This window comes from Phocoena phocoena, chromosome 12, assembly GCF_963924675.1.
Source record: "Phocoena phocoena chromosome 12, mPhoPho1.1, whole genome shotgun sequence".
NCBI lineage: Eukaryota > Metazoa > Chordata > Mammalia > Artiodactyla > Phocoenidae > Phocoena > Phocoena phocoena.
In genome coordinates, this window is record NC_089230.1 from 83,394,449 (window position 1) to 83,420,812 (window position 26,364).

Consider the following 26,364-nt stretch of genomic DNA (forward strand, 5'->3'; position numbering starts at 1 on the left):
CATTTTTGCAAATCTCAATAATTTACCTTCTGTGAAGTGATATATGTATTTTGCAAACTACAAGTGGCATACAAAATCAAGGCAATATGATTTTTTATTGTGTATTACAATATACATGCAGATATTAATGTCAGACAAAAACCGAAGACTGGTGTTTTAAAATTATTTTAAAAATTTTCAGAATGTTAAAACCGTGTAATGTTATTATTTTTTGAAATGAAATAAAAGAAATAAGATCTGAGATCACTTAAAACCAAACATATGGGGCTTCCCTGGTGGCACAGTGGTCGAGGGTCCGCCTGCCGATGCAGGGGACGCGGGTTCGTGCCCCGGTCCGGGAGGATCCCACATGCCGCGGAGCGGCTGGGCCCGTGAGCCATGGGCCGCTGAGCCTGTGCTCCGCAACGGGAGAGGCCACAGCAGTGACAGGTCCGCGTACCGCAAAGAAAAAACAAAAAAAACCACCAAACGTATTTAAAAACAAAGGTCCCAAGTACCTACAATCTGCTTAGCCTGCTAAATATTTGGAAGTATGGATTTAATTTATGTTACCTAATCTATCTAATTTCTCTTCCCTATCTAATAATTCTATGGATAATTACATTTGTTTCCTAGTAAGCTTTCTGCTTGTATTCTAAGAGAAGGAGTAATATTGACATGCTGTTCAAAAAAATCTACCAAAAGACTCATGTCAAACTTAGCACCAAGAAATTATTTCTCAATATCATACAGTTTTTTTAATTTCAGAAAGTAATTATCAAAGATTGAAAAAGATGAAGTTGAGAGAGAAGCAAAAGTGAAGCACATAAACTTGGTTTTAGTACAGAAACTATGGCCAAGCTGATAACTAGCAATATGAGAATGAAGAGAGTGCCTTGAACTAAAGCAGAGGTCTGGCTACTTTCAACATACCCAGTTCTAGTTTCTGACAAGAGGGAAGCTCTTCCGTTACCGTAATGAAGTAGCTGTGCAGCCCCTTGAAGGCCAGCAGGAGGGTGGCGCAGAGGGTGTAATGGAAACGGTAGGCGTGACGCAGGAAGGAGTCTGCAATGACGAAGCTGAAGCCCTAAACAAGGAGTCGATTTGGGACACACTGTTAGTAACCAAGAGTCTAAAAACAGCACCCTTGAAGCTTAGAAAAATAAAGGATTTACAAATCACAGTTAATTCTAAAACGGGTAAGAAATCTAGCAATATCTTAGGCAGTTGTTCTCATTCATACAAGTAATTTAAACACAGGAAATTTCGACTGAGTGGTACTCCACTTCTGTAGTCTGAGCCCCCTTTTCTTTCAGGGGTGTAATGGCTGTATTCATACTGCTGGGTCTCAACTCTGGGTCTCAACTCTGGCAGTGACTCTTTACAAGCACCTTTGCAAAAATGATTCTACCAGTTGTGTGAAGGGAGCAGGGGGAGAGAGTAAGTAATAAAAAAGACCCCGGCTGTCAAAGGTCTCTATCCATTAAGTCTTGTAAAATCTTGAGGTATCAGGTTCGTTTTCAAAAAAACAACTGGAACCAACCAATTTGTTAAGATCATATTTAATTAGATCTGTAAGTTGTTGATCTCAAATAATTAACAAAAGAATGATCACATTCACAAACATAACAGTTAAAACAAATTTCATTCAAAGTAAGAGAGAAAAGAGGATTTATAAACATATCAGTTCTTACGTCTGGTGACAACTGTTTTGTGTAGTTAATACCAAAGACCACACTTTCCAGAGCAGGAATCACAGAATCTTTGTTTTGTGCTGGTGCATTTCTGTTTAACCAAGTGGTCTTCACAGGGCGAGGAAAGCTGGCGGAACAAGCATCACATTATTATTGTCATGAGTCTGTTTAGAGTGTTAAGTTAAATGTTTACAAAAGAAAGTCTTAGAGGGGCAGAATAAAAAGCAAGGGCTTTGCAAGGCTATGATTTCTAAACTCTTCTTAAAGTAACTTTACAATTTTTCCTTTAAGAATTTGAGATAAAGTACTGGCTAACTATAAGAAGGCCAAAGCATTTGACTGGTTGGCAGTTTGGCAAAAGGGAAAAGACAGTAAAGTAAATCAAATGTACCATAAGCAGAGAGCAGCCTTCATTTGCAAAATGAATTTGCTTTGCAAAAATGAAATATCTAGATCCTAGCAACGAGGGTGTCGCAAGTCATTGGTAAATACCACTTGCTATGAAGTGTTTCTTAAAATTGAGCCATTAAAAAAAAAATTGAGCCAAAGAAGCTATATTTAAAAAAATCAAATATAAGAAACAAGTTATACAAAAAACAAGCAGAGAAAAATCCTAACCTCAGTTACTTTAACTAATTGATTTAATGTCTATAGTTGGGTTGATCATAGAAATTGTTTTATATAAATATAATATTTAGGGACTTCCCTGGTGGCGCAGTGGTTAAGAATCTGCCTGCCAATACAGGGGACACGGGTTTGAGCCCTGGTCCGGGAAGATCGCACATGCCACAGAGCAACTAAGCCCGTGTGCCACAACTACTGAGCCTGCACTCTAGAGCCCGTGAGCCACAACTACTGAGCCCACGCACCACAACTACTGAAGCCCACATGTCTAGAGCCCGTGCTCTTCAACAGGAGAAGCCACCATGATGAGAAGCCCGCACACCACAATGAAGAGTAGCCCCCGCTCGGCACGGCTAGAGAAAGGCCGCGTGCAAAAATGAAGACCCAACACAGCCAAAAATAAAAATAAAGAAATTAAAATAATAATAATGTTTAAAAATGTAATACTGTAAGCTAAAAATTTTTTCATCTAGTTTAGAGGACTAAAAAGTCCAGCTATAACAAAACTTCAGGAGAAACCCTGCATTTATAGAAGTATAAATAGTGAGGAACACTACCGTTAACAGGACCCCTCTACCAGCGTACCACCAGCAAAAAGCCTTCCTTCCCCTTGCCTTGCTTTCCTTCCCGACCCTCTCCTTTACAGGCAAAGATGGGCACAGCTCTAGCAGCGAGAGAGGGGACATCAGACCCCAGGGCAGTGACGGAAAGAGCAGCAACCCCAGTTGTCACAGGTGCCTCAGTCTCTTCTCCCATCGCCAACCAGAGCCAACAGCTAGTCCTCTTGGCTTCTGATTCTGAGCCAAAAATGTCCTCTCCTTGCAGTGAACGGTCTCTAGGAGATGAGCTGCCTCTCCCCACCAGTCTGTGCAAGAGCTGCAGTACCGCAGGAGGAATCGCACTGAGTCACCAGGATGAGCTCTTCGTACTCAGCGATTAGAGAGCAGCAGTGATAACCCGAGCTAACCGCTAGGGACTGTTTGCGCATTTCTTCCGAAAAGAAATGAAGCTATTGTTATAAAGAAAAAGGAATGCTTGAAATAGCTTCGTTAGGGATTCTTACTGAAATTACAAAACTAAGAAATTCGGAAAACTACTGGAATGTATTTTATAAACAGATTAAAAACTTTAGCATTAAAACCTAACAGGCTATTCATATAAAAGTAATATTGTATACTACTTATTCGAAAGTTATACTTCAAAAAAACATACTTTCCTGTCAAAGAATTTTCATTGAGTTATCATGCTGTTAAAAATTAATTTATTTAATCAACATCTAAAATTGTTTTGAGTAAGTTTATAATAAAATTATATATAATCATAGGAACACTTTCCTGTGTACAAAAGTTATAGCAACTGAGAACAAGCTCTCAAAGGTCTAACAGGAAAGACAAAAATGGCAAAACAACTAGCTCCAGATCTTACTACAGAATAAGTAAGGCAAAGCAGGCCATCAGGAGAAAGAGACTTCTTCCTGGCCCCATGCTCTAAAGACATCACGGGACAACACTGGTGACGTGGGGCTCACAACTTTTACAGCAACGTAAAGACATGCAACAGGCTGTTACTTGGGGGAAATATGTTACATTGTCTTGGTTTTCTATAAATTCTGAAGTAGGTAATTCTACAAAATCACCTACTTAGTTTTCTGATAAGTCAGGTTAACATTATAACCCTTAAGCATCATCCCTAACATCAGTTGCTGGAATAAAATTTGCACCAGAAATGGTAAAGTAGTTCAGAAGTCAAGTCAATTTGGAACCTTTTCACATAAGTTACTGATTTAAAAGTGTCTATCTGTTACCCATGCCACAAGGATGATGTCTTATTGTAAGAACTGAAGAGCTTGAACTGTATTCTTACATTAATGAAAGACAACCCATCTCCCCATGGAAGTGAGCAGAAAAAATAATTATCCCAATGAATTTATTATGATCCAGAATATTATGTACCTTTAGGCTAACATGATACAGTTTAAAATTGCTTACTTAGTAAAGATCCATAAAATTGGTTAATAACTTAGAAAACAAGAATTACTGTATAGATTTAAGAAGATAAATTAGTCTAGAGAAAAGACATAAAAACTATGAAAAAATGAATACACTTTCCCAGAGAATGAATAGTTACAGTCAGCATTGCATAAAAACAGAGGTGCAGACTAAACAATGCTGTATGGTTATTTCCATATTGCATTACTTTTCTTGGTCAGTTTATTTGACAAAGAATGCTCCATATTTCTGTAATAAAAAAGTCATCAATCTAATGTTCCCATGCTCTTATATTTTATTAATACTTTAGTATAAAAATGAAAGTGTTTATTAAGTAAGTGTGACTTTAGAAATTCCTATTTCAGTTATCTTTATCAAAGTATATGTTTTCATTATTAAAGTAAAAGATACTATGTAATTAAGGAGCGGGGAAGTGGTTACATTTACCTTATTAGTGGCTGGTGTAGTGCAACCAACGACGCATGGACTGTCACAGACACGACAGAAAGGTGGAAGTAATCAAACATGACATTGACATGGTGATGGAGGCCTCTTTGGAGGCTGAAGTGCAGCTTCAGTGTTCGGCTGCTTATTAGCTGCAAGGCGTTCAGATCATCTGCCCTATAAAAAGCAACACATTTGCTTATTAGTACGAAAATTTAGTAAAGGCAAACATTTTGTAGCATAGTTTAAACTACCAAAACCTTTAATTACTTAATTATTTTTTAAAAACAGAATGAGAATAATTTTTAAAGCATCACATTTACATTAGACAGTAATATGAAATCTAACAGTAAGAAAATAACCAGATCTTACTTCTAGTTTTCTAACTATACTTACAGTTTCCATGTTAATGGACTGTTTTTCACTAATGACCCTACAAAACGAGTCCTTTTCGATACTTTAGGAAATACTCTCATCTTAAAATTTTACTCCATAGGGAATACTGTTTATAATAAAGTTGCAGTACAGTGTAGGTCAAATCCTATTGTGATAAATCCCAAAAGGTGCTTAAAATTGTTTTTATGGTACAAAATTTTGTTATTAAGTGTTGCTCAAAAATAAGCAGGTATCAATAATTGGTATATATTTTATTACAGATATTTAATCTGTCATTAGATTTACACATACAAAAATTGAAAAAATGTCATGAAAATATGTCCAAATATATATCTATTTTTAACCAATATGTACATTATAATTACCTACAGCTAATTAACTATTTACTCATTTCAGCTTACTCCACTTATAGAATTGACTTGTTTTAAAAAAGAACCCCTCAAGGAATTCCCTGCAATAAACAAGTATTACAGAGGAGCAGTAGCCACCACGTAAAAAATTCTTATTCCTCCATGGTAGTAAAGAGGACATCTCACAAGCAGACCTTTGAGAAATGTAACTGCTTAGACATTTATCCCACATGTAGTCTGCATTTATATACAATTTTCAAGAAGTATTTCTACAGGTACATTTGAAATGAAAAACAACCCCACGAAAGTAAAATAGTAAAATGGACCTCTGATTCTTGTTTTAAATGAATACAAGCACAGTTTGTCCCCAAAATGTATGACTGTATGTCCGGATGTGTGGACAAGTTCAGGGTAGCCAGTCCTAACACTTCTTCATGGACTCTGGAAACAACTGTTAAGTCTAAGAGTCATCAGTCTTGATAACTCTCTGAATATCAAGAGAGTCCCACCTGAAGGCGGCATCACTCATGCCACCAAGAAAGATAAGCCAGTGATGCAGTGGAATAGGGCTCGGTTGTGTTTAAATGCCTCAAGGCAGTGTACTGTATCAACTGTGAAATTTCTAGAGTCTAGGAAATTGTTTCATGTTTCTTCAAGTCGTCTGACTTTGCTACCTGGAGCTCATGGAATCAGCATGGGCACAAAAAAGTAGGCCTAACCATTCCCATGAGACTCTCCCAGAAGGGAGAAGGAGTCCAAAATAAAGAAGGGGGTAGGCTGGGTTCTAAGAAGAAAATGGGGACTCTAATACAGATAGATAAGTCATGAGTAACTTACGATTTTTAATTGTTTGGTTAGCCTACTTACGAATAATCTCCATCTGTGAAGTGCAGATCCAAGGATAACAGAAAATTCATTTCCTCAAGGGTTTCTTCAATCTGAAGAGAAATTATACTATGAGCTGCCTTTTGAATATTTTATAGAAAGTTAGAAATATGCCTTGAGGTTTTACAAAAAATATTTATCTAAATATATATGAAGAAATGTTTACCTTTTTTTCATCCAACAACATTTTAACTTTGAAGATCATGACATCATTTAAAACAACTTCCTCATTTTTATATAGAATTTGAAATGTTTTACTGCAAATCAGAGAATCATGAACTGAAGCTGGAAAGGCTAAAGTCATACCTAAAACAGATAAGATATGTAATTGACAGGTAAAAGGAAAAATACAATTATACTTTTACTTTACCATACAATTTGATTATATTACTCCAATGCCATGATTTTATATAGCAGTATTAGAACATTTCTGAAAGTTTATTAATTACTATGATAAAAAATGAATAAATATGGCTTCCCTGGTGGTGCAGGGGTTAAGGATCTGCCTGCCAATGCAGGAGACACAGGTTTGAGCCCTGGTCTGGGAAGATCCCACATGCCGTGGAGCAACTAAGCCCATGTGCCACAACTACTGAGCCTGTGCTCTAGAGTCCGCGAGGCACAACTACTGAGCCTGTGTGCCACAACTACTGAAGCTTGAGCGCCTAGAGCCCATGCTCCGTAACAAGAGAAGCCACCACAGTGAGAAGCCTGCGCACCACAACGAAGAGCAGCTTCCGCTCGCTGCAATGAGAGAAAAGCCCGCATGCAGCAACGAAGACCCAATGCAGCCAAAAGTAAATAAACAAATAAATTTTTTAAAAAATTGTTAAAAAAAATGAGTAAATAAGTACCTTATAACCATTACAGAACTCTTATACAACTTAATCTGAGAAGGTAAATGAGAAGTCTCAAGGTAGATATTTTAAGACTGAACAATTGATCTGTATACCACAGAAGAAAGCAATTTAGTTTTCCATAGCTGCCTAGTGAAGAATCTGGTTGGCTTTTGTCCTGCTTCCTGGGAAGTAAACTAAACTCTAAACTCTTGGAATAAAGAATTTGGTTGGCTTTTGTCCCTAATTCCTGAGAGTTGGCCTCTAAATCCTTAGAATTTCCCAATGACAGTAGTGTCTCTGTTACTCATGGTGGCCCAGACAGTTTACGGTAAGGAGATGACTCAGGACGGGGGCTGGCCACACCAGTGAGACCAACCATGTGATTGGAAATTTGGGGTTTTGAGCCACATGCTGTAAGCCCAACCTTCAGGGCAGGGAAGGGGGCTGGAGACTGAGCCATGTGGGTAAAGATTCAATCAACTGCGTCTATGTAATGAAACACCAATAAAAACTCTGGACACTGAGGCTTGGGGTGGCTTCTCTGGTTGGTGATACTCTCTATATTGTCATACATAGATTTTTCTGGGTGGGTAATGCATCCTGACCCCTTGGGGGGATAACAGCGGACTTCACAAATCTGGGACCCTCCCAGACCTGGCGCTGTGCATCTGTTCTTTTGGATGGCTCTGATTTGTATCCCTTTGCTGTAACAAAACTTTAATAATAAGTAGAGTGCTTTCCTGAGTTCTGTGAGTTGTTCTCGTGAATTACTGCACCTGAGGGGGTAATTAGTAACTCCCAATTTGTAGCCATGTGATCAGAAGCAAGGGTAGCCTATGGATCCTCAAGTTGCAGCTGGTATCTGAAGTGAGAGCAGTATCACGGAAAACTGTGTCCTTTACCTGCAAAGTGTGGTCCACCTCTGGGCTGTTGGGTGTCAGGTCATCCCAACAGCCCACTTGCTGTCTTATTACTCAATCCTCCAGAAATAACATGATGGGAAAGAACCTGGAGATGTTTAATCTAGAGATTATGCACAGTGGGCATCTCCATGGGCAGGGAGCCCAGAGTGAGATACCAGAGTCCACCTGTAGTAAGGTGGGTGTCCCTGCTGGGGTGGCCTGAGGTCTGAGCCTGTGCAGGTGCTGAGGGCAATCCAGGTAGAAAAAGGTACTGGGAGCCCAAGCAAGATGAGGGGGCAACTGCATGGGAGGGGACCTAAGACTGTGGGGGAGGAGGGGGTCCTGGCAGAGGGGCAGCCTGGTACAGGGTGCTGGAGTCCCAAAAGGAGGAGAGAAACTTCTCTCGGGAGGTGAAGGTGGGTGTGGGCAGAAGCCCGATACACTGCAATGGAGCCCAAGTGAGGGGAGGAGAATGTCCCTGCAGGAGGAGCTCCTGGCAGGAGGGCTGAGCAAGTCCAGGTGGGGTGAGGAGGGTGTCGCACAGGGACGTGGGCTGCAGGAGGTGCTGAAGCCCGAGAGGTGGGCAGATACATCATGAGGGAGGGAGGCAGTGACAGGAGCTGGTTATGGAAGGGACTGATCAAGTGAGAAAACATACCAAGGGTCAGGAGAGCCAGGTGCCCTACTGAGACCTTTCAGGGAAAGAAGGTCCACAGATGGAAAGGAGATAAAACGAATCCTGCGGTTTGGGACTAAACTGGACTAAAAGTAGAAATACTCATGTGAACTCGTGGTTTTTACTACATGTTTAGATAAGGAAAAACAGGTGTAAAAACAGATGTAAATACATTTACATGAATACATGTAAATGTATTCGTGTATGGGTAAATATATATGTATATACATGTACTCACGAGCTCTGTCCACTCACAGGGCCTGAGAACACAGCCCCCAGTACTGGTTTCTAATACAATTCTCCACGAAGAAGAACCAAGGCTTTGCAGAAATGGTTGACTCCAGAGCTGGGGCACACACAGGACAAGATCCATCTGGACCATCTTTTCATACCAGAAAGCAAGTGAGTGCTAGGAGAATGAGGGGGCACATCAAAAGGGCAGAGAAGCCAGCTTGAAGAGGTTTCCCTGGTCACAGCAGGGATAAACTGAGCGTCAAAGTAAGTGATGACAGAAATGGATTAACATGCACTGAATAACAGAGAAATTCATAAATCCACACGGATATAAATACATACACACCAGAAGTGTGAAGGAAAAAGAGTGACTTTACAGTGAAGTCTGACAGACTTAAATGATGCAAGTTAACATCACATAAATGGGACACACAGAAGTCGTATGCCACCTAGTGAGATACATGAGATGAGCACAGCACTGCTCCCGAGATAGTCCTGTCTGTCACACACCAAGAGGAAATCACAGACCAATGAGAACTGAAGGACATTCTACAAACGATCAGGGTTCCAGTCTTCAAAGGCGTTACGGTCATGAGACTCAAGGACAGAACGAGCAACTATTCCAGAACGAAGGGGACTGAAGAGGCATAGCACTTATTACGAGGCATGATTCTGAACTGGATCATTTGCTGCAAAGGACTTTATGGGGAAAACTAGCAAAACTTCAATGGGTCTGAGGATAAAGTGGCAGTAATGTATCAATGTTAGCTTTGTAATTTGATGATTTCATTGGGTTATGTAGGACAATACTCTTGTTTGGAGGAAATACCCACTAAAGTGTTTGGGAATGATGGAGCATCATGTTGGCAAATTACCCTTAAACAGTCCAGGAAGAAAGTTCTTTGTATCGTACTTACAGCTTTTCCCTTCATGCATATATGAAGGGAAATCAAGTATCAGAAACTTACCTTCTGTAACTTACAGAGAAGAGGAAGAAAGTTTCCTCAATGGAAAGTAAATTTTTTAACACGCCCGGGTAATGCAAAGTCAGAATCTGCCACCTCAGAGAGCGCCGGTGAGGCTCCAGCTCTTCCGCATTCCTCCTCCCGCCCGGCCTGCAGCTCCTGCGCTGCCCGCCAGTGCTTGCAGACAGCCTCTGTGTCTCCTCTCTATGGCCACCTCCACTGCCTCTGAATGCCACGTCGCCACACAGCACCACTTGGCACTTTGCTCCTGTCTGCAGTCCCTACAGAGCCCTGGAAGCCCTTACTTCTTGAAGGCTGTATCTCTTAACTCAAGGTTAACTTCCTCCCGAACGACTGCAGCCATCACTGTGGGTGAAAAACCTCCCCAACGCCTTCCCTCCCCACCCTCAGGGCTCTCGCCTTGCAGCCCTCCTGGCTCCCACTCCTGCCTTGTCCCCTGGACCTTTACGTGGCCAACGACGGCGATCCCTGTGTAACGTAAATTCCAATCGACACCCCCTCACACGCCCTCCTTTCTCTCCAGCCCACTCCCTCTAAGGCCACCAGCTCAACAACCCTCTGACCCCGCGGGATGCTACTCCTCTTCATCGCCCCCTGCTTCCCCTCAAGTCCCCACTTCCCTCCTGACCCACCTTAACCTCCACGGTTCACACTGTCACTCACCCTTGCACATGTCCTGTTAAGGACACACATACTACTCTTGCTCTGTCATCTTTGCCCGCAGAAATCTCAACCTTTGTAAACCTAACTCTCTGCCTAATCCACACTTGTATCCACGAGGTGAATGGAGCTGGGAAGAATACACAGCTCTTCTGACGGACCGGACTTCAAATCCACAATCACTAAGCTTAAACAGGCCTTCAGTGCTGCCGAGCAATCACACTAGGTTTTCTGAATCCATTCCCTCCCCACATTCCTAGATCACTGTTTCATAGGATATTTTCTCTGCCTCAAACCTAGCCTTCAGCCTCAACTGAGCAGTTTGGCTCTTATTTCAAAAGAAGATAAACATAACCAGGTTACTTGGCTCCTTGGACGTCTCACTCTCCTGGCTTTGCCCCCACCGCACAGGCCACACCCTTGTAATCATTTTCTTTGCTGTGTTTTTCTTATTCAAGAAGAAGCATGGCATAGTGGGGGTTTTTTGTTTTTAAATTTATTTTCTTTATTTTTGGCTGCATTGGGTCTTTGTTGCTGCGCATGGGCTTTCTCTAGTTGTGGCGAGCGGGGGCTACTCTTCGTTCTGGTGTGCAGGCTTCTCTTTGTGGTGGCTTCTCTTGTTGTGGAGCATGGGCTCTAGGCACGCGGACTTCAGTAGTTAGGGCACATGGGCTTAGTAGTTGTGGCTCGCGGGCTCTAGGCGCACGGGCTTCAGTAGTTGTGGAGCACAGGCTTAGTTACTCCGTGGCATGTGGGATCTTCCCGGACCAGGGCTTGAACCCGTGTCCCCTGCATCAGCAGGCGCATTCTTAACCACTGTGCCACCAGGGAAACCCCCAAATTCAATCTTTATTAACCTTTCTGTTTTCTATGCCCCACGTCCAGTCCTTAGCAAATCCCATTAGCTCTACCTACAAACTACGCATATCTAGTATTTACTGACTGAGAGTGATAAAATGCTCTAACAGAAACAAAGCCCACTGCAGTTAGGAGTTCCCAAAACAGGATTCTAAACCACATGATAAGAAGTTGTACACAAAACAAATTATCCTACATTGCTTTGCAACGACAATAATTAACCTGCTGTGAGAGTCACCTATGCCCTCAATTAACATCAATATTGAAAGCTTTTAAAAAGATGTACCAATGACTTAAAGAAAATAAACTTATCAAGTTTTATTCTCAAACCAGAAGCCAAGGGCAAAAGCTGTGCAAGTTCCTCCAGTCGTTCATTCACCCATCCAGTCAACAAATATTTACTGAATAGCTATATGACAACAGCTATATTATAACAGATAATCTATAAATAGGCACATAATAGACACTTTCTAGGTGTTAGAGATAAAGAGTAAAATTAAAGAGATAAAAATCTCTGACCTTTTGGAGCTTACATACCAGTGGGAAGGGTGATAGAGAATAAAGACAGTAAATAAGAAAAAACGATACCATACGTCTGAGGGTAATAAGCGCTATGCAGAAAGATAAAGAGAGGAAAGAGGGTGAGAAAGATAGCGGTTTTAAACAGAAAAGTCAGGCAGTGCTTCATTGAGAAGGGGACCTCTCAGCAAGGACCAGATCCCCACATCCTCTCCCTGTTACAGGCCTCCTTCACCTGAGGAGTACTGGAGGCTTGTTCCCCAGAGATGACAGAACAGCGGTCCTCTGAACGGGAAGTCATCTGGCAAAGCTGAGAGCACGAAGGTATAAGCAGAGGCGTTCTGAACCCTGAACGCCGAGGTGCACAGAGCTCTTCCTCTACTGGGTTCCCAGAATGCTGGCCATTAAGGAGTCTTGCTCTCCAGGAAGGAAACAGGCTAGATAGAGTCTTCCCTGGCATTTCAAGAACTGTAAAGAGCGTAAGATCTAACCCTATTGCAAGCCAGTAAGCTAGCTGGCCACAGTGTCATGGATGCTGGCAAGAGACACGAGACTCTGGGGTCAGAGTTTCAAGTTCACCTCAGTTGCCCTTGTTCTCACTCCCCCAAGTCACATGGGGTGACACAGGTGGATACCACGCATGCATAGGGTTTGGGTCACAGTTGAAGAACTCTAAGCTTAGGAAACCTTGATCTTTTTTAAGGAGGTATAAGAAAACCTGTCTAACCTTTGAACTGCAGGGAGACCGTATCTCTGTCATACTGGACAGTAAACAAATCCACCTTCTGCTCCAGACAGAGACACTACCTACACCTCCCAAAGCTCTTCACTACAGCAACATCCTTAAAAAGATCGTCTGGAACAAAAGTCTTTCAGTGTCCTTGCTCACTAGATGTATGGAAACTGAGAAACCATGGAGAGCTACTTTCAACAACATGTAGGGTAAAATCTCAGCTTCTTCACAGTTCTTGACATGGGGAATCTGACCAGGCCAAAATATCTATAATAGATCTGTTATGTAAATCTATTTTATTAGATAAGATCTCAGATACCAACTTCACAGATTCCTAGCAATCAGCTCACCAACATCACCCTAATGTGACACTCGAAGACACAAGTCCCATATGTGCTCTCTGAACGTCCAATCAGCCTCCTTTCAGTCACGTGCAGATAGCTGACGACTATCAGACACCTGAGGAAAGCTTCTAACATGCAAGTTAGAAACCAAAACAGAGAAAAAGCAACTTGTAGAGAGAAATAAGACTTAAAAATCTATCAGTATTGTTCTTAAAGAAAAAAAATCGCATTCATGAAATAAGAAAATGTTGCTATAACTGGGGGTGGGGGTGGGGGAAGGATGGATTGGGAGTTTGCAATTAGCAGATGCAAACTAGTATATATAGGATAGATAAACAACAAGGTCCTACTGTACAGCACAGGGAGCTATATTCAATATCCTGTGATAAACCATAATGGAAAAGAATATAAAAAGAATGTATATATGTGTATAGCTGAGTCACTTTGCTGTACAGCAGAAATTAACACATTGTAAATCAACTATACTTCAATACACAAAATTTTTAAAAAGGAAAATGTTGCTATAACAAAGGAACAGTCATAGAACAAAAGAGCACTTGAATTTTAAAAGAAAAAATGGAATGAGACGGCGTGAGGAAAAGGAGGGGAGAGAGGAAGGAGAAAGAGAGATAGACAAAAAAAGGGAGAAAGAAAAGCAAAAAGCTCAAAAAAGCAGTTACGGCTGAAGAAATAACCTAATAAATACAGCAAAGAGTAATAAATGGAAAAAAAGGAGAGGAAAAAACCTAAAAATTAAGAGAACCAGTGAAGATGATCCACCATCTAAATGACAGAAGTTCCATAAAGAAAGAACAGAGAAGACAAATGGGAGAAAATGATTAACAAACTAAGAAAATTTCCCAGAACTGAAGTACATCTGCTTCCGGAGGAAAAGGGCCCAATGAGTACTGAGAGACCAGAGGTACATCATCACGTGCCATTAGGGCAGCCAAAACAAAGACGAGATTCTACAAGATTCTTGAAAGGGGAAAAGGATCACATATAAAGAACTAGCAACCAGAAAAGCTTTGAAACTCTCAACAGCAAGGCTGCAACCCAAAAGCCAATGGAGCAATATTCTCAAAATTCTGAAGGAAAGAGTTCCAACCTAGAATTCCATACTTAGCTAAACAAGTGTAAGAGCAGAATAAAGACATTTTTAGACACTAAAGGTTTCAGAGATATTTATTTCCTACACCACTTTCCCCAACAAGATAATAGAGAATAGGCTCCACCAAAATGAGAGAGTAAACCAAGAGTCAAAATAGGTGTTAGGAAACAAGATCCAATGCACAAGGAAGGTAGAGGGAATCCCTAGGAAGACAGGAAGGAAGGTTCCAAAGAGGTCCTCTGTCTTAGATACAGAGGTGACTGACCAAGACTGGATCAGTGTGCTCAACACACAGCTACACCGAGGGCTATCATCTGAAAGACCTGTGCTGCCATGCGGCCATTTTTTAACCTAAGGACAGATTAAAAGCTTGGCCAGATTCCTTTCAGCACTTGATTTGCTTGAGGGTGCACTAAGAAAGTTTCTGCCGTATAGCCTAGATCATATGAGGGCAGTCTTTTCCCCTCACAGAGGTTTTCTGCTTTGCCCTACTCCTAAGAGTTGAAGAAAGGAGAACTGAACGCTAAGTGTAGATGTAAACCAGCCCATTCCACACGTTGGCTATCTAATACTCCATCACGCCGCGACCTTGGCAGGAGCCCTGGGTGTGTGAGTTCACACAATACTCCACCACGCCTCGACCTTGGCAGGAGCCCTGGGTGTGTGAGTTCACACAATACTCCATCACACTACGACCCTGGCAGGAGCCCTGGGTGTGTGAGTTCACACAATACTCCATCACACTACGACCCTGGCAGGAGCCCTGGGTGTGTGAGTTCACACAATACTCCATCACACTACAACCCTGGCGGGAGCCCCGGGTGTGTGAGTTCACACAATACTCCCATCACACTACGACCTTGGCGGGAGCCCTGGGTGTGTGAGTTCACACAATACTCCATCACACTACGACCTTGGCAGGAGCCCTGGGTGTGTGAGTTCACACAATACTCCATCACACTACGACCCTGGCGGGAGCCCTGGGTGTATGAGTTCACACAATACTCCATCACACTACGACCTTGGCAGGAGCCCTGGGTGTGTGAGTTCACACAATACTCCATCACACTACGACCCTGGCGGGAGCCCTGGGTGTGTGAGTTCACACAATACTCCATCACACTACGACCCTGGCGGGAGCCCTGGGTGTGTGAGTTCACACAATACTCCATCACACTACGACCTTGGCAGGAGCCCTGGGTGTATGAGTTCACACAATACTCCATCACACTATGACCCTGGCAGGAGCCCTGGGTGTGTGAGTTCACACAATACTCCATCACACTACGACCCTGGCAGGAGCCCTGGGTGTGTGAGTTCACACAATACTCCATCACACTATGACCCTGGCAGGAGCCCTGGGTGTGTGAGTTCACACAATACTCCATCACACTACGACCCTGGCAGGAGCCCTGGGTGTGTGAGTTCACACAATACTCCATCACACTACGACCCTGGCGGGAGCCCTGGGTGTGTGAGTTCACACAATACTCCATCACACTACGACCCTGGCGGGAGCCCTGGGTGTGTGAGTTCACACAATACTCCATCACACTACGACCCTGGCGGGAGCCCTGGGTGTGTGAGTTCACACAATACTCCATCACACTATGACCCTGGCGGGAGCCCTGGGTGTGTGAGTTCACACAATACTCCATCACACTACGACCCTGGCGGGAGCCCTGGGTGTATGAGTTCACACAATACTCCATCACACTACGACCCTGGCGGGAGCCCTGGGTGTATGAGTTCACACAATACTCCATCACACTATGACCCTGGCAGGAGCCCTGGGTGTGTGAGTTCACACAATACTCCATCACACTACGACCCTGGCGGGAGCCCTGGGTGTGTGAGTTCACACAATACTCCATCACACGACGACCCTGGCGGGAGCCCTGGATGTGTGAGTTCACACAATACTCCATCACACGACGACCCTGGCGGGAGCCCTGGATGTGAGAGTTCACACAATACTCCATCACACTACGACCCTGGCGGGAGCCCTGGGTGTGTGAGTTCACACAATACTCCATCACACGACGACCCTGGCGGGAGCCCTGGATGTGTGAGTTCACACAATACTCCATCACACGACGACCCTGGCGGGAGCCCTGGATGTGTGAGTTCACACAATACTCCATCACACTATGACCCTGGCGGGAGCCCTGGATGTGTGAACTCACAAAATATTCCATCACACTATGGCTTGGAACTGTGGATTCACACAAGTCACTCCTGACCTTGCCCATGAACTCCCCTAAGGGATCCTGAACCCTTTCAGTGCACAGAAGCACACCATAACCCAGGGACTGCTCAGCTTTCTCATGGGAGCAGCTTTCCCTCACAGCTGAACTTGTGCTTGCTACTCAGTTTTTCCAAACTCAACCAGACACGTCCTTGGCATATACTCATAGGTAAGGAAACTATAAGCAAAACTAAAGAATGATTAATACAAAAGTCAGGAGGATTACACAGGATGCTTTTATGGTACTAATAATATTCTGTTTCTTAAATGAAGGGTTGGTACCTGGGAGCTTATTTTATCACTTAATAAAATAATGTTTTACATTATCTTCAAAAATGTCTGATACATTTCACAATAAAAGTTTAAATGCTTATTGCATTACCTATGTCATGCATTGTTCTAAGCTAAGTAGACCAGACCAAACCCAAACAAACCAAAAAACCACCTTCCCTGCCCTCATCTAATTCTGTAAATTCCATCTCCACTAAGTGTGACAGAGAAGGACAGAGTGCTGTAGCATCTCATAAGATGAGGGTGAACTACGTCTGCAGAGTCAGGAAAGGCTTTGGTGACAATACAGCATTTGAGTTGAAATACCATGAAAAAGTTAATCAAAAGAAGACGGAAGGGAGGAGAATTTCAGGAGGAAGGAGCAGAAACTTCTTGTTGGCAACTGCTAACAGTTATAAAAGAGGAAATCGATAGTAACACAATAATAGTGGGGGACGTTAACACCTCACTTACACCAATGGACAGATCAACCAAAATGAAAATAAATAAGGAAACATAAGCCTTAAATGACACAATAGACCAGATAGATTGAATTGATATTTATAGGACGTTCCATCCAGAAACAGCAGATTACACTTTCTTCTCAAGTGCGCACGGAACATTCTCCAGGATAGATCACACCTTGGGTCACAAATCAAACCTCAGTAAATTTAAGAAAATTGAAATCATATCAAGTATCTTTTCTGACCACAACGCTATGAGATTACAAATGAATTACAGGGAAAAAACGTAAAGAACACAAACACGTGGAGGCTAAACAATACGTTACTAAATAACCAAGTCATCACTGCAGAAATCAAAGAGGAAATCAAAAAACGCCTAGAGACAAATGACAACGAAAACACGACGATCCAAAACCTATGGAATGCAGCAAAAGCAGTTCTAAGAGGGAAGTTTATAGCTATACAAGCCTAACTCAAGAAACAAGAAAAGTTTCAAATAAACAATCTAACCTTACACCTAAAGGAACTAGAGAAAGAAGAACAAACAAAACCCAAAGTTAGCAGAAGGAAAGAAATTATATAGATCCGAGCAGAAATAAATGAAATAGAAACAAAGAAAACAATAGCAAAGATCAATAAAACGAAAAGCTGGCTCTTTGAGAAGATAAACAAAATTGATAAACCATCAGCCAGACGCATCAAGAAAAAGAGGGAGAGGACTCAAATCAATAAAATTAGAAATGAAAAAGGAGAAGTTACAACAGACACCACAGAAATACAAAGCATCCTAAGAGACTACTACAAGCAACTCTATGCCAATTAAATGGACAACCTGGAAGAAATGGACAAATTCTTAGAAAGGTATAACCTCCCAAGACTGAACCAGGAAGAAATAGAAAATATGCACAGACCAATCACAAGTAATGAAATTTAAACTGTGATTAAAAATCTTCCAACGAAGTCCAGGACCAGATGGCTTCACAGGTGAATTCTGTCAAACATTTAGAGAAGAGCCGACACCCATCCTTCTCAAACTCTTCCATACAATTGGGGAGGAAGGAACATTCCCAAACTCATTCTATGAGGCCACCATCACCCTGATACCAAAACCAGACAAAGATACTACAAAAAAAGAAAATTACAGACCAATATCACTGATGAATATACATGCAAAAATCCTCAACAAAATACTAGCAAACAGAATCCAACAACACATTAAAAGGATCATACACCATGATCAAGTGGGATTTATCCCAGGGATGAAAGACTTCTTTAGTATACGCAAAGCAATCAATGTGATACACCATATTAACAAATTGAAGAATAAAAACCATATGATCATCTCAATAGATGCAGAAAAAGCTTTTGACAAAAGTCAACACCCATTTAAGATAAAAACTCTACAGAAAGTGGGCATGGGGGAACCTACCTCAACATAATAAAGGCCATATATAACAAACCCACAGCAAATATCATTCTCAATGGTGAAAAACTGAAAGCATTTCCTCTAAGATCAGGAACAAGACAGGGATGTCTGTGCTCGCCACTATTATTCAACATAGTTTTGGAAGTCCTAGCCACAGCAACCAGAGAAGAAAAAGAAATAAAAGGAATACAAATTGGAAAAGAAGAAGTAAAACTGTGACTGTTTGCAGATGACATGATACTATATATAGAGAATCCTAAAAATGCTACCAGAAAACTACTAGAGCTAATCAATGAATTTGGTAAAGTTGCAGGATACAAAATTAATGCACAGAAATCTCTTGCATTCCTATACACTAATGATGAAAAATATGAAAGAGAAATTTAGGAAACACTCCCATTTACCACTGCAACAAAAAGAATAAAATACCTAGGAAGAAACCTACCTAGGGAGGCAAAAGACCTGTATGCAGAAAACTATAAGACACTGATGAAAGAAATTAAAGATGATATCAACAGATGGAGAGATATACCATGTTCTTGGATTGGAAGAATCAATATTGTGAAAATGACTATACTACACAAAGCAATCTACAGATTCAATGTAATCCCTATCAAATTACTAATGGCATTTTTTACGGAACTAGAACAAAAAATCTTAAAATTTGTATGGAGACACAAAAGACCCAGAATAGCCAAAGCAGACTTGAGGGAAAAAAATGGAGCAGGAGGAATCAGACGCCCTGACTTCAGACTATACTACAAAGCTACAGTAATCAAGACAATATGGTACTGGCATAAAAGCAGAAACATAGGTCAATGGAACAAGACAGAAAGCCCAGAGATAAACCCATGCACCTATGGTCAACTAATCTATGAAAAAGGAGGCAAAGATATACAGTGGAGAAAAGACAGTCTCTTCAATAAGTGTTGCTGGGAAAACTGGACAGCTACATGTAAAAGAATGAAATTAGAACACTCCCTAACACCATACACAAAAATAAACTCAAAATGGATTAGAGACCTAAATGTAAGACTGGACACTATAAAACTCTTAGAGGAAAACATAGGAAGAACACTCTTGGACATAAATCACAGCAAGATCTTTTTTGATCTACCTCCTAGAGTAATGGAAATAAAAACAAAAATAAACAAATGGGACCTAATGAAACTTCAAAGCTTTTGCAAAGCAAAGAAAACCATAAACAAGACGAAAAGACAACCCTCAGAATGGGAGAAAATATTTGCAAATGAATCAACAGACAAAGGATTAACCTCCAAAATATATAAACAGATCATGCAGCTCAATATTAAAGAAACAAACAACACAATCAAAAAAAGGCCAGAAGACCTAAATAGACATTTTTTCAAAGAAGACAGATAGATGGCCAAGAGCACATGAAAAGCTGCTCAACATCACTAATTATGAGAGAAATGCAAATCAAAACTACAATGAGGGGCTTCCCTGGTGGCACACTGGTTGAGAGTCCGCCTGCCGATGCAGGGGACACGGGTTCGTGCCCTGGTCTGGGAAGATTCCACATGCCGCGGACTGGCTAGGCCCGTGAGCCATGGCCGCTGACCCTGTGCGTCCGGAGCCTGTGCTCCACAATGGGAGAGGCCACAACAGTGAGAGGCTCGCGTACCACAAAAAAACCCAAAACAACAACAACAAAAAAACTACAATGAGGTATCACCTCACACCAGTTAGAATGGGCATCATCAGAAAATCTACAAACAACAAATGGTGGAGAGGGTGTGGAGAAAAGGGAACCTTCTTGCACTGCTGGTGGGAATGTGAATTGATAGAGCCACTATGGAGAACAGTATTGAGTTTCCTTAAAAAACTAAAAATAGAATTACCATACGATCCAGCAATCCCACTACTGGGCATATACCCAGAGAAAACCATAATTCAAAAAGACACATGCACCCCAATGTTCCCTGCAGCACTACTTACAATAGCCAGGTCATGGAAGCAACGTAAATGTCCACTGACAGAAGAATGGATAAAGAAGATGTGGTACATATATACAATTATTACTCAGCCATAACAAGGAAGGAAATTGGGTCATTTGCTGAGACGTGGATGGATCTAGAGACTGTCATACAGAGTGAAGTAAGTCAGAAAGAGAAAAACAAATATCGTATATTAACGCATATATGTGGAACCTAGAACAATGGTACAGATGAACCGGTTTGCAGGGCAGAAGTTGAGACACAGATGTAGAGAACAGACATATGGACACCAAGCGGGGAAAGCGGCAGGGTGGTGGTGGTGGTGGTGTGCTGAATTGGGAGATTGGGATTGACATGTATACACTGTGTGTATAAAATGGATGACTAATAAGAACCTGCTGTATAAAAAAATAAATACAATTAAATTAAAAATTAAAAAAAAAGAAACTTCAGTTATTTCTTACTTCATGTGGTATTAGGTACACGGTCAGCACTTGTGGAGAAATTGGAACTTGTGTGCACTGCTGGTGGGAATGTAAATGATGTAGCTACCATAGAAAGCAGTATGGAGGTTCCTCAAAAAATTAAAAGAAAACTACCATATGATCCAGCCATCCCACTTCTGGATATTTATACAAAAGATTTGAAAACAGGGTCTTGAAGACATATATCTGCACTGTGCTGTTCATGGAAGCATAAATGTCCATCAGCGGATGAATGGATAAAGAAAATGAGATATAAGATGGAATATTTTCAGCCTTAAAAAAGAAGGAGGTGGGCTTCCCTGGTGGCGCAGTGGTTAAGAACCTGCCTGCCAATGCAGGGGACATGGGTTCGAGCCCTGGTCCGGGAAGATCCCACACGCCACGGAGCAACTAAGCCCATGAGCCACAGCTATTGAAGCCTGCATGCCTAGAGCCCGTGCTGTGCCAACGAGAAGCCACCACAATGAGAAGCCCACACACAGCAAAGAAGAGGCTCACCGCAACTAGAGAAAGCCCGCGCACAGCAACCGACCCAATGCAACCAAAAATAAATAATAAATTATTAATTAATTTTTTTAAAAAATGAGGGAAATCCTGTCATACGCTACCACATGGACGAACCATGAGGACTTATGCTAAGTGCAATAGGTCAGACGAATGCTGCGTGATTCTACGTACACGAGGGATCTCAAATCAGCACTCACGGAAGTGGTAAGTACAAGAGTGGTTGCTAGGGGCCAGGAGCTGGGGTACACCATGTTCAACGTACAGAGTTTGTCAAACAACAATGTGCATACAGTTAGCAACACTTAACACTTAAAAGTTTGTTAAGAGGGGAAATTTCATGTTACGTGTTTTTTACCAAAAAAAAAAAGAGTGCTTTACTCTGGAGTGTTAGTAACCCATGGCAATTTATTTAGAGAGAAGCCTTGAGGTTTTCGTCCTAAGGTTAACATTAATTTCCTGACATTCTGCACTTGGGCCTGGGGTGCCCAGCTGTCCTGATTACAGACCTTTAATTTATCCCTGTTTTCAGGCCCGCCTCTCACTTTCCTTCATCTGCTATTCCCATCTGCAAGCTTGCAGGGAAAGTATCCCGAAAAGGTAGTTTAGCTCCTACTTCTGTTTTCTGTCTTTCAAAATTCACTGAAATATTTTTGTTATTCCTTCTTACACTCCTCCATTGCTATTACTGAGGAGTCTTGGAAACAAGAAGACCAAGACATATGTGTGTACTCAGTTTATTGTCTTGAGTCGGAAAGCCTCCCTGCTTTTTAACACTTATTTGATGATAACCTCCATCCATGAGGTTAGGAACCACATAACCATGTTTCATTGCTTTGATTTACGAGTGAGGACCATGTCTTACCATAATAGGCACTCAGCAAGTATCTATTGAAGAACTGAACTTTCATCTAACTTCTTAATTTAGTGCCCTATTTCCTTGTTGAAATGACTCTATTTTCACTTCGCCTATCAGTCATCTGCTAACCCAAACATCAAACCTACACTTTGAGAGACTTGTGGTAGAGGCCTACAAATACTTCCATTAAATCATGATAATTTAGATTTTATTCCTACCACCATCTTTCTGCATTTCCATTTCTTTTAGTTAAACAGCTAGCATTGGTATCTCTCATTTATTCTGTGCACAAGTGAGCATTCATTCAACCGTAATTTGCCACTAAAATATCGAGAACTAAGAGATATGAACATAAATAAGAACACTGTCCTTGCTTTCAGAGTTCCCAGTCTAGTTTGGATAGAAACATTCAAGCAAATAATTGCAGTACAATGTGATAATCTCCTAAATCCTTAATTCCGGAGGCCAAAGCAAATGGCACTGTAATTATTACTGTCTCTTCAGCCAGGTAAAAAGACCACAAATGGCAGTGACAGAAGGAAGCTGCTGAATCCAGAGAAAGGAAGGGGAGGCTTGTGATGCCAAATGGACTCAAGTTTCATAATCTATGCAAGAGTTTATTGCAAAAAAAAAAAAAAAAAAAAAAAAGAGTTTATTGCAAGAGCTAACTTTCTGGTGATTTTTCCATTCACAGTTGTTGAAATTATTCAGTTCCTGATAACAGTAATGGATTAGTGACATAATATGAATTGTCTCTAGCTATATATTTCTTTAAACTTGCCTCATTTTTAAAAGCATTTTTCTTTAATGATTCTTGTTGTTTGTTTGCATTAGAATTCCATTTCTGAATTGGAAAAAATGTGTTAAGATGCTAAGAGCTGAAAGAAGTCTATAGAAAGCACTATGACAACATGGCAGAGGAAACTCCTCAGTGCCTATGGGAGGCGTCTATGGGCTAACAAAGGAGACAATGAGGGGAGGAATGTGCACAGAATAGGAGGGAGGTTAGAGCCCAGCGAATTTGTTCCAGAGAATCCACAGGGACAATGGTGGGAAATAAAGTCAGACATGTAGGATGGGGGTCAAGTCATGAAAAATCTTCACAATTCAGAAAAATCTATCACAACATTTCAGTGTCTGTCAAAGGAAGGCCCTGAAAGGTTTGTGTCTGGGCAGAGCTTAAGGAAACAACTAACAGGGGAGAAAGATGGTTCTTCTAGCAGCACTGCAAAATACTGGCGCTTCATTACAAGTGGCCAGTTAGCCACTGCCAAGGCAAAGCACCTGGGCCAACTCTTCCTGATACCTAGCCCCTATTTCCAGACTTCCCTTTTTCTTTTCTTTATTTTTTAATCAATTAATTAATTAATTTTAATTTATGGCTGCACTGGGTCTTAGTTGCTGCGTGCAGGCTTTCTCTAGTTGCGGCGAGGGGTAGCTACTCTTTGTTGCGTGCGTGGGCTTCTCATTGCAATGGCTTCTCTTGTTGTGGAGCACGGGCTCTAGGCATGTGGGCTTCAGCAGTTGTGGTTCGCGGGCTCAGTAGTTGTGGCTCGTGGGCTCTAGAACACAGGCTCAGTAGTTGTGGCACATGGGCTTAGTTGCTCTGTGGCATGTGGGATCTTCCCAGACTAGGGCTTGAACCCGTGTCCCCTGCATTGGCAGGCGGATTCTTAAGCACTGTGCCACCAGGGAAGTCCCCCCCCCCCTTTTTCTTTTCTTTTCTTTTTTTTTTTTTTAGAATTTATGTATGTATTTATTTATTTATTATTTTATTTTTTGGCTGTGTTGGGTCTTCGTTGCTGCTCACGGGCTTTCTCTAGTTGTGGCGAGCAGGGGCTACTCTTCACTGCGGTGCACAGGCTTCTCATTGCGGTGGCTTCTCTTGTTGCAGAGCATGGGCTCTAGGCATGCGGGCTCAGTAGTTGTGGTGCACGGGCTTAGTTGCTCCACCTCATGTGGGATTTTTCCAGACCAGGGCTTGAACCCATGTTCCCTGCATTGGCAGGTGGATTCTTAACCACTGTGTCACCAGGGAAGCCCCCTTCTTCTTTTAACCACTACCACCTGTATAAAAGCACTGGGTGGTGGTAGGTAGGAAAAAGAATGCAATACAAATATGCACAAGGAATCTTACCCAGAATAGACAGCTTTAGAAAAACCCTGGTCAAACACAAATAGCTGGAAATTTCCCTTTGGTTCAACCAGGTTTGACTTCTTATTAGTCCAAATGTTTATCTAGTTGTGAAGCTTTTATCAAAGTGGAGAATATACTTTTTTAGTAATAAGACTTTCCCTGCATATTATTGCTTGAATTTTGAGCAATTTCTCTTTCTTTCTCCCCATAAACAGCAGTCTTACAGAAGAACTAAATAGATTTTTTTTCCTAAGAGGACACTAAAATGGCCAACAGTCACATAAAAAGATGCTCAGCAAGGTTAATCATCAGGGAAATGCAAAACAAACCCACAATTACCTACACCTGCCAGAATGACCCTCCTCAAGAAGAAAGGAGACAACAGTGCTGGCGAGGGTGTGGAGAAAAGGGAACCCTCACACGACGTTGGTGGGAGTGTAAGCTGGTCTGACCACTGTGGAAAACAATATGAAGGTTCCTCAAAAAACTAAAAATAGATCTGCCATACGATCCAGCAATTCCACTTCTGGGTATACCCAAAGGCAACAGAAATGGGATTTTGAAGAGATATATGCACTCCTGTGTTTACTGCAGCATCATTCACAATACCCAAGATGTGGAAACAGTCTCAATGCCCATCAACAGATGAAAGGATAAAAAAGGTGTGGTGTATATACACACAATGGAATATTATTCAGCCACAAGAAAGGAGGACATCCTGCCATTTGCGAAAATATGGATGGATCTTGAGCACATTATGCTAAGTGAAGTAAGTTAGAGAAAGACAGTATGTATGATATCATTTATATGTGGAATCCTAAAAAAAAGGCAAACTCATAACGAACAGAGAGTAAAATAAGAACAATCTTATCTTCCCAACCCCGCCATCCCCTGGTATGGGGGAGTGGGAAGATAACACTGATGTAGCTTAAGGGTATGAGCTTGTAATGAGTATAGTATAAATAAGTCATAGAGATCTAATGCATAGCATAATGAATAAAGACAACAATACTGTACTATAATTAGGTAATGTGATAAATATCACTACAATGGCAATCAAAGTACAATATACAAATGTATCAAAGTAATACATTGTACACAATGTTAAATTTATACAGTGTTACATTATTCAATAAAAACGCCAAATTTATTCAATAAAAAAGGAACAATAGCTGACTTTTAATTACTACTTATTACTTACTTATTGCTTCTCACTACTACTACTAGCTAGCATCTATAGAGCACTTACTATGTGCCAGGCACTGTGCTTTACGGATATTGTCATTAATCCTTTAGGCAATTTTATAGGGCAGGGATTAACATATCCATTTTATAGATACCAAGCCTCTGATAACGTAACTAAGTTGTCCAGGAAATAAATGCCACTGCTGTTTGCTGCAAAGCCTGTGCTTGGTCTTCTATGCCACACTGATAAACTAGTTCAAAGACATACCTGCAGTTCACTCTTACACTCACTACAGAACCCCACACAAGAGGGGAAGAGCTGTCTCACTGAGGAAGAAAAGACCCAGAGAAGGTGCTGAAGAGGGCAGACCATACCAATCAGCTCTCCTGTGTACAAGCAAGGCCAACCCTTAAACACGGAGAAGGGAGAGGCACACAAACGGCTCCAGTAGCTCCCTCTTCCAAGACTGTCCTTACATCAAGCGGGTGCTGAGGTCACCTTATTGCAGCTCTTTAACATCTGCGGCAGTTAAGATAGAATGGGAAGCCAGGACAAAGTACCCACTATTTACTGAGCACTACACCGGGCCTCTTGACCCAATTTTC

General features: G+C 41.6%; 1 protein-coding gene across 1 annotated transcript in view; it reads right to left on the reverse strand.

Moving 5' to 3' along the window:
- Positions 1-26,364, reverse strand: part of FAM135A (family with sequence similarity 135 member A) — a 106,300-nt gene that overhangs the window by 56,596 nt on the left and 23,340 nt on the right. The window contains exons 3-7 of the mRNA XM_065888666.1: positions 6,527-6,666; positions 6,343-6,413; positions 4,733-4,906; positions 1,674-1,800; positions 913-1,066 (exon numbers count right to left, since the gene is read on the reverse strand). Of these exons, the coding sequence (XP_065744738.1) occupies positions 913-1,066; positions 1,674-1,800; positions 4,733-4,906; positions 6,343-6,413; positions 6,527-6,666 (666 nt within the window). The remainder of the gene's footprint in view (positions 1-912; positions 1,067-1,673; positions 1,801-4,732; positions 4,907-6,342; positions 6,414-6,526; positions 6,667-26,364) is intronic.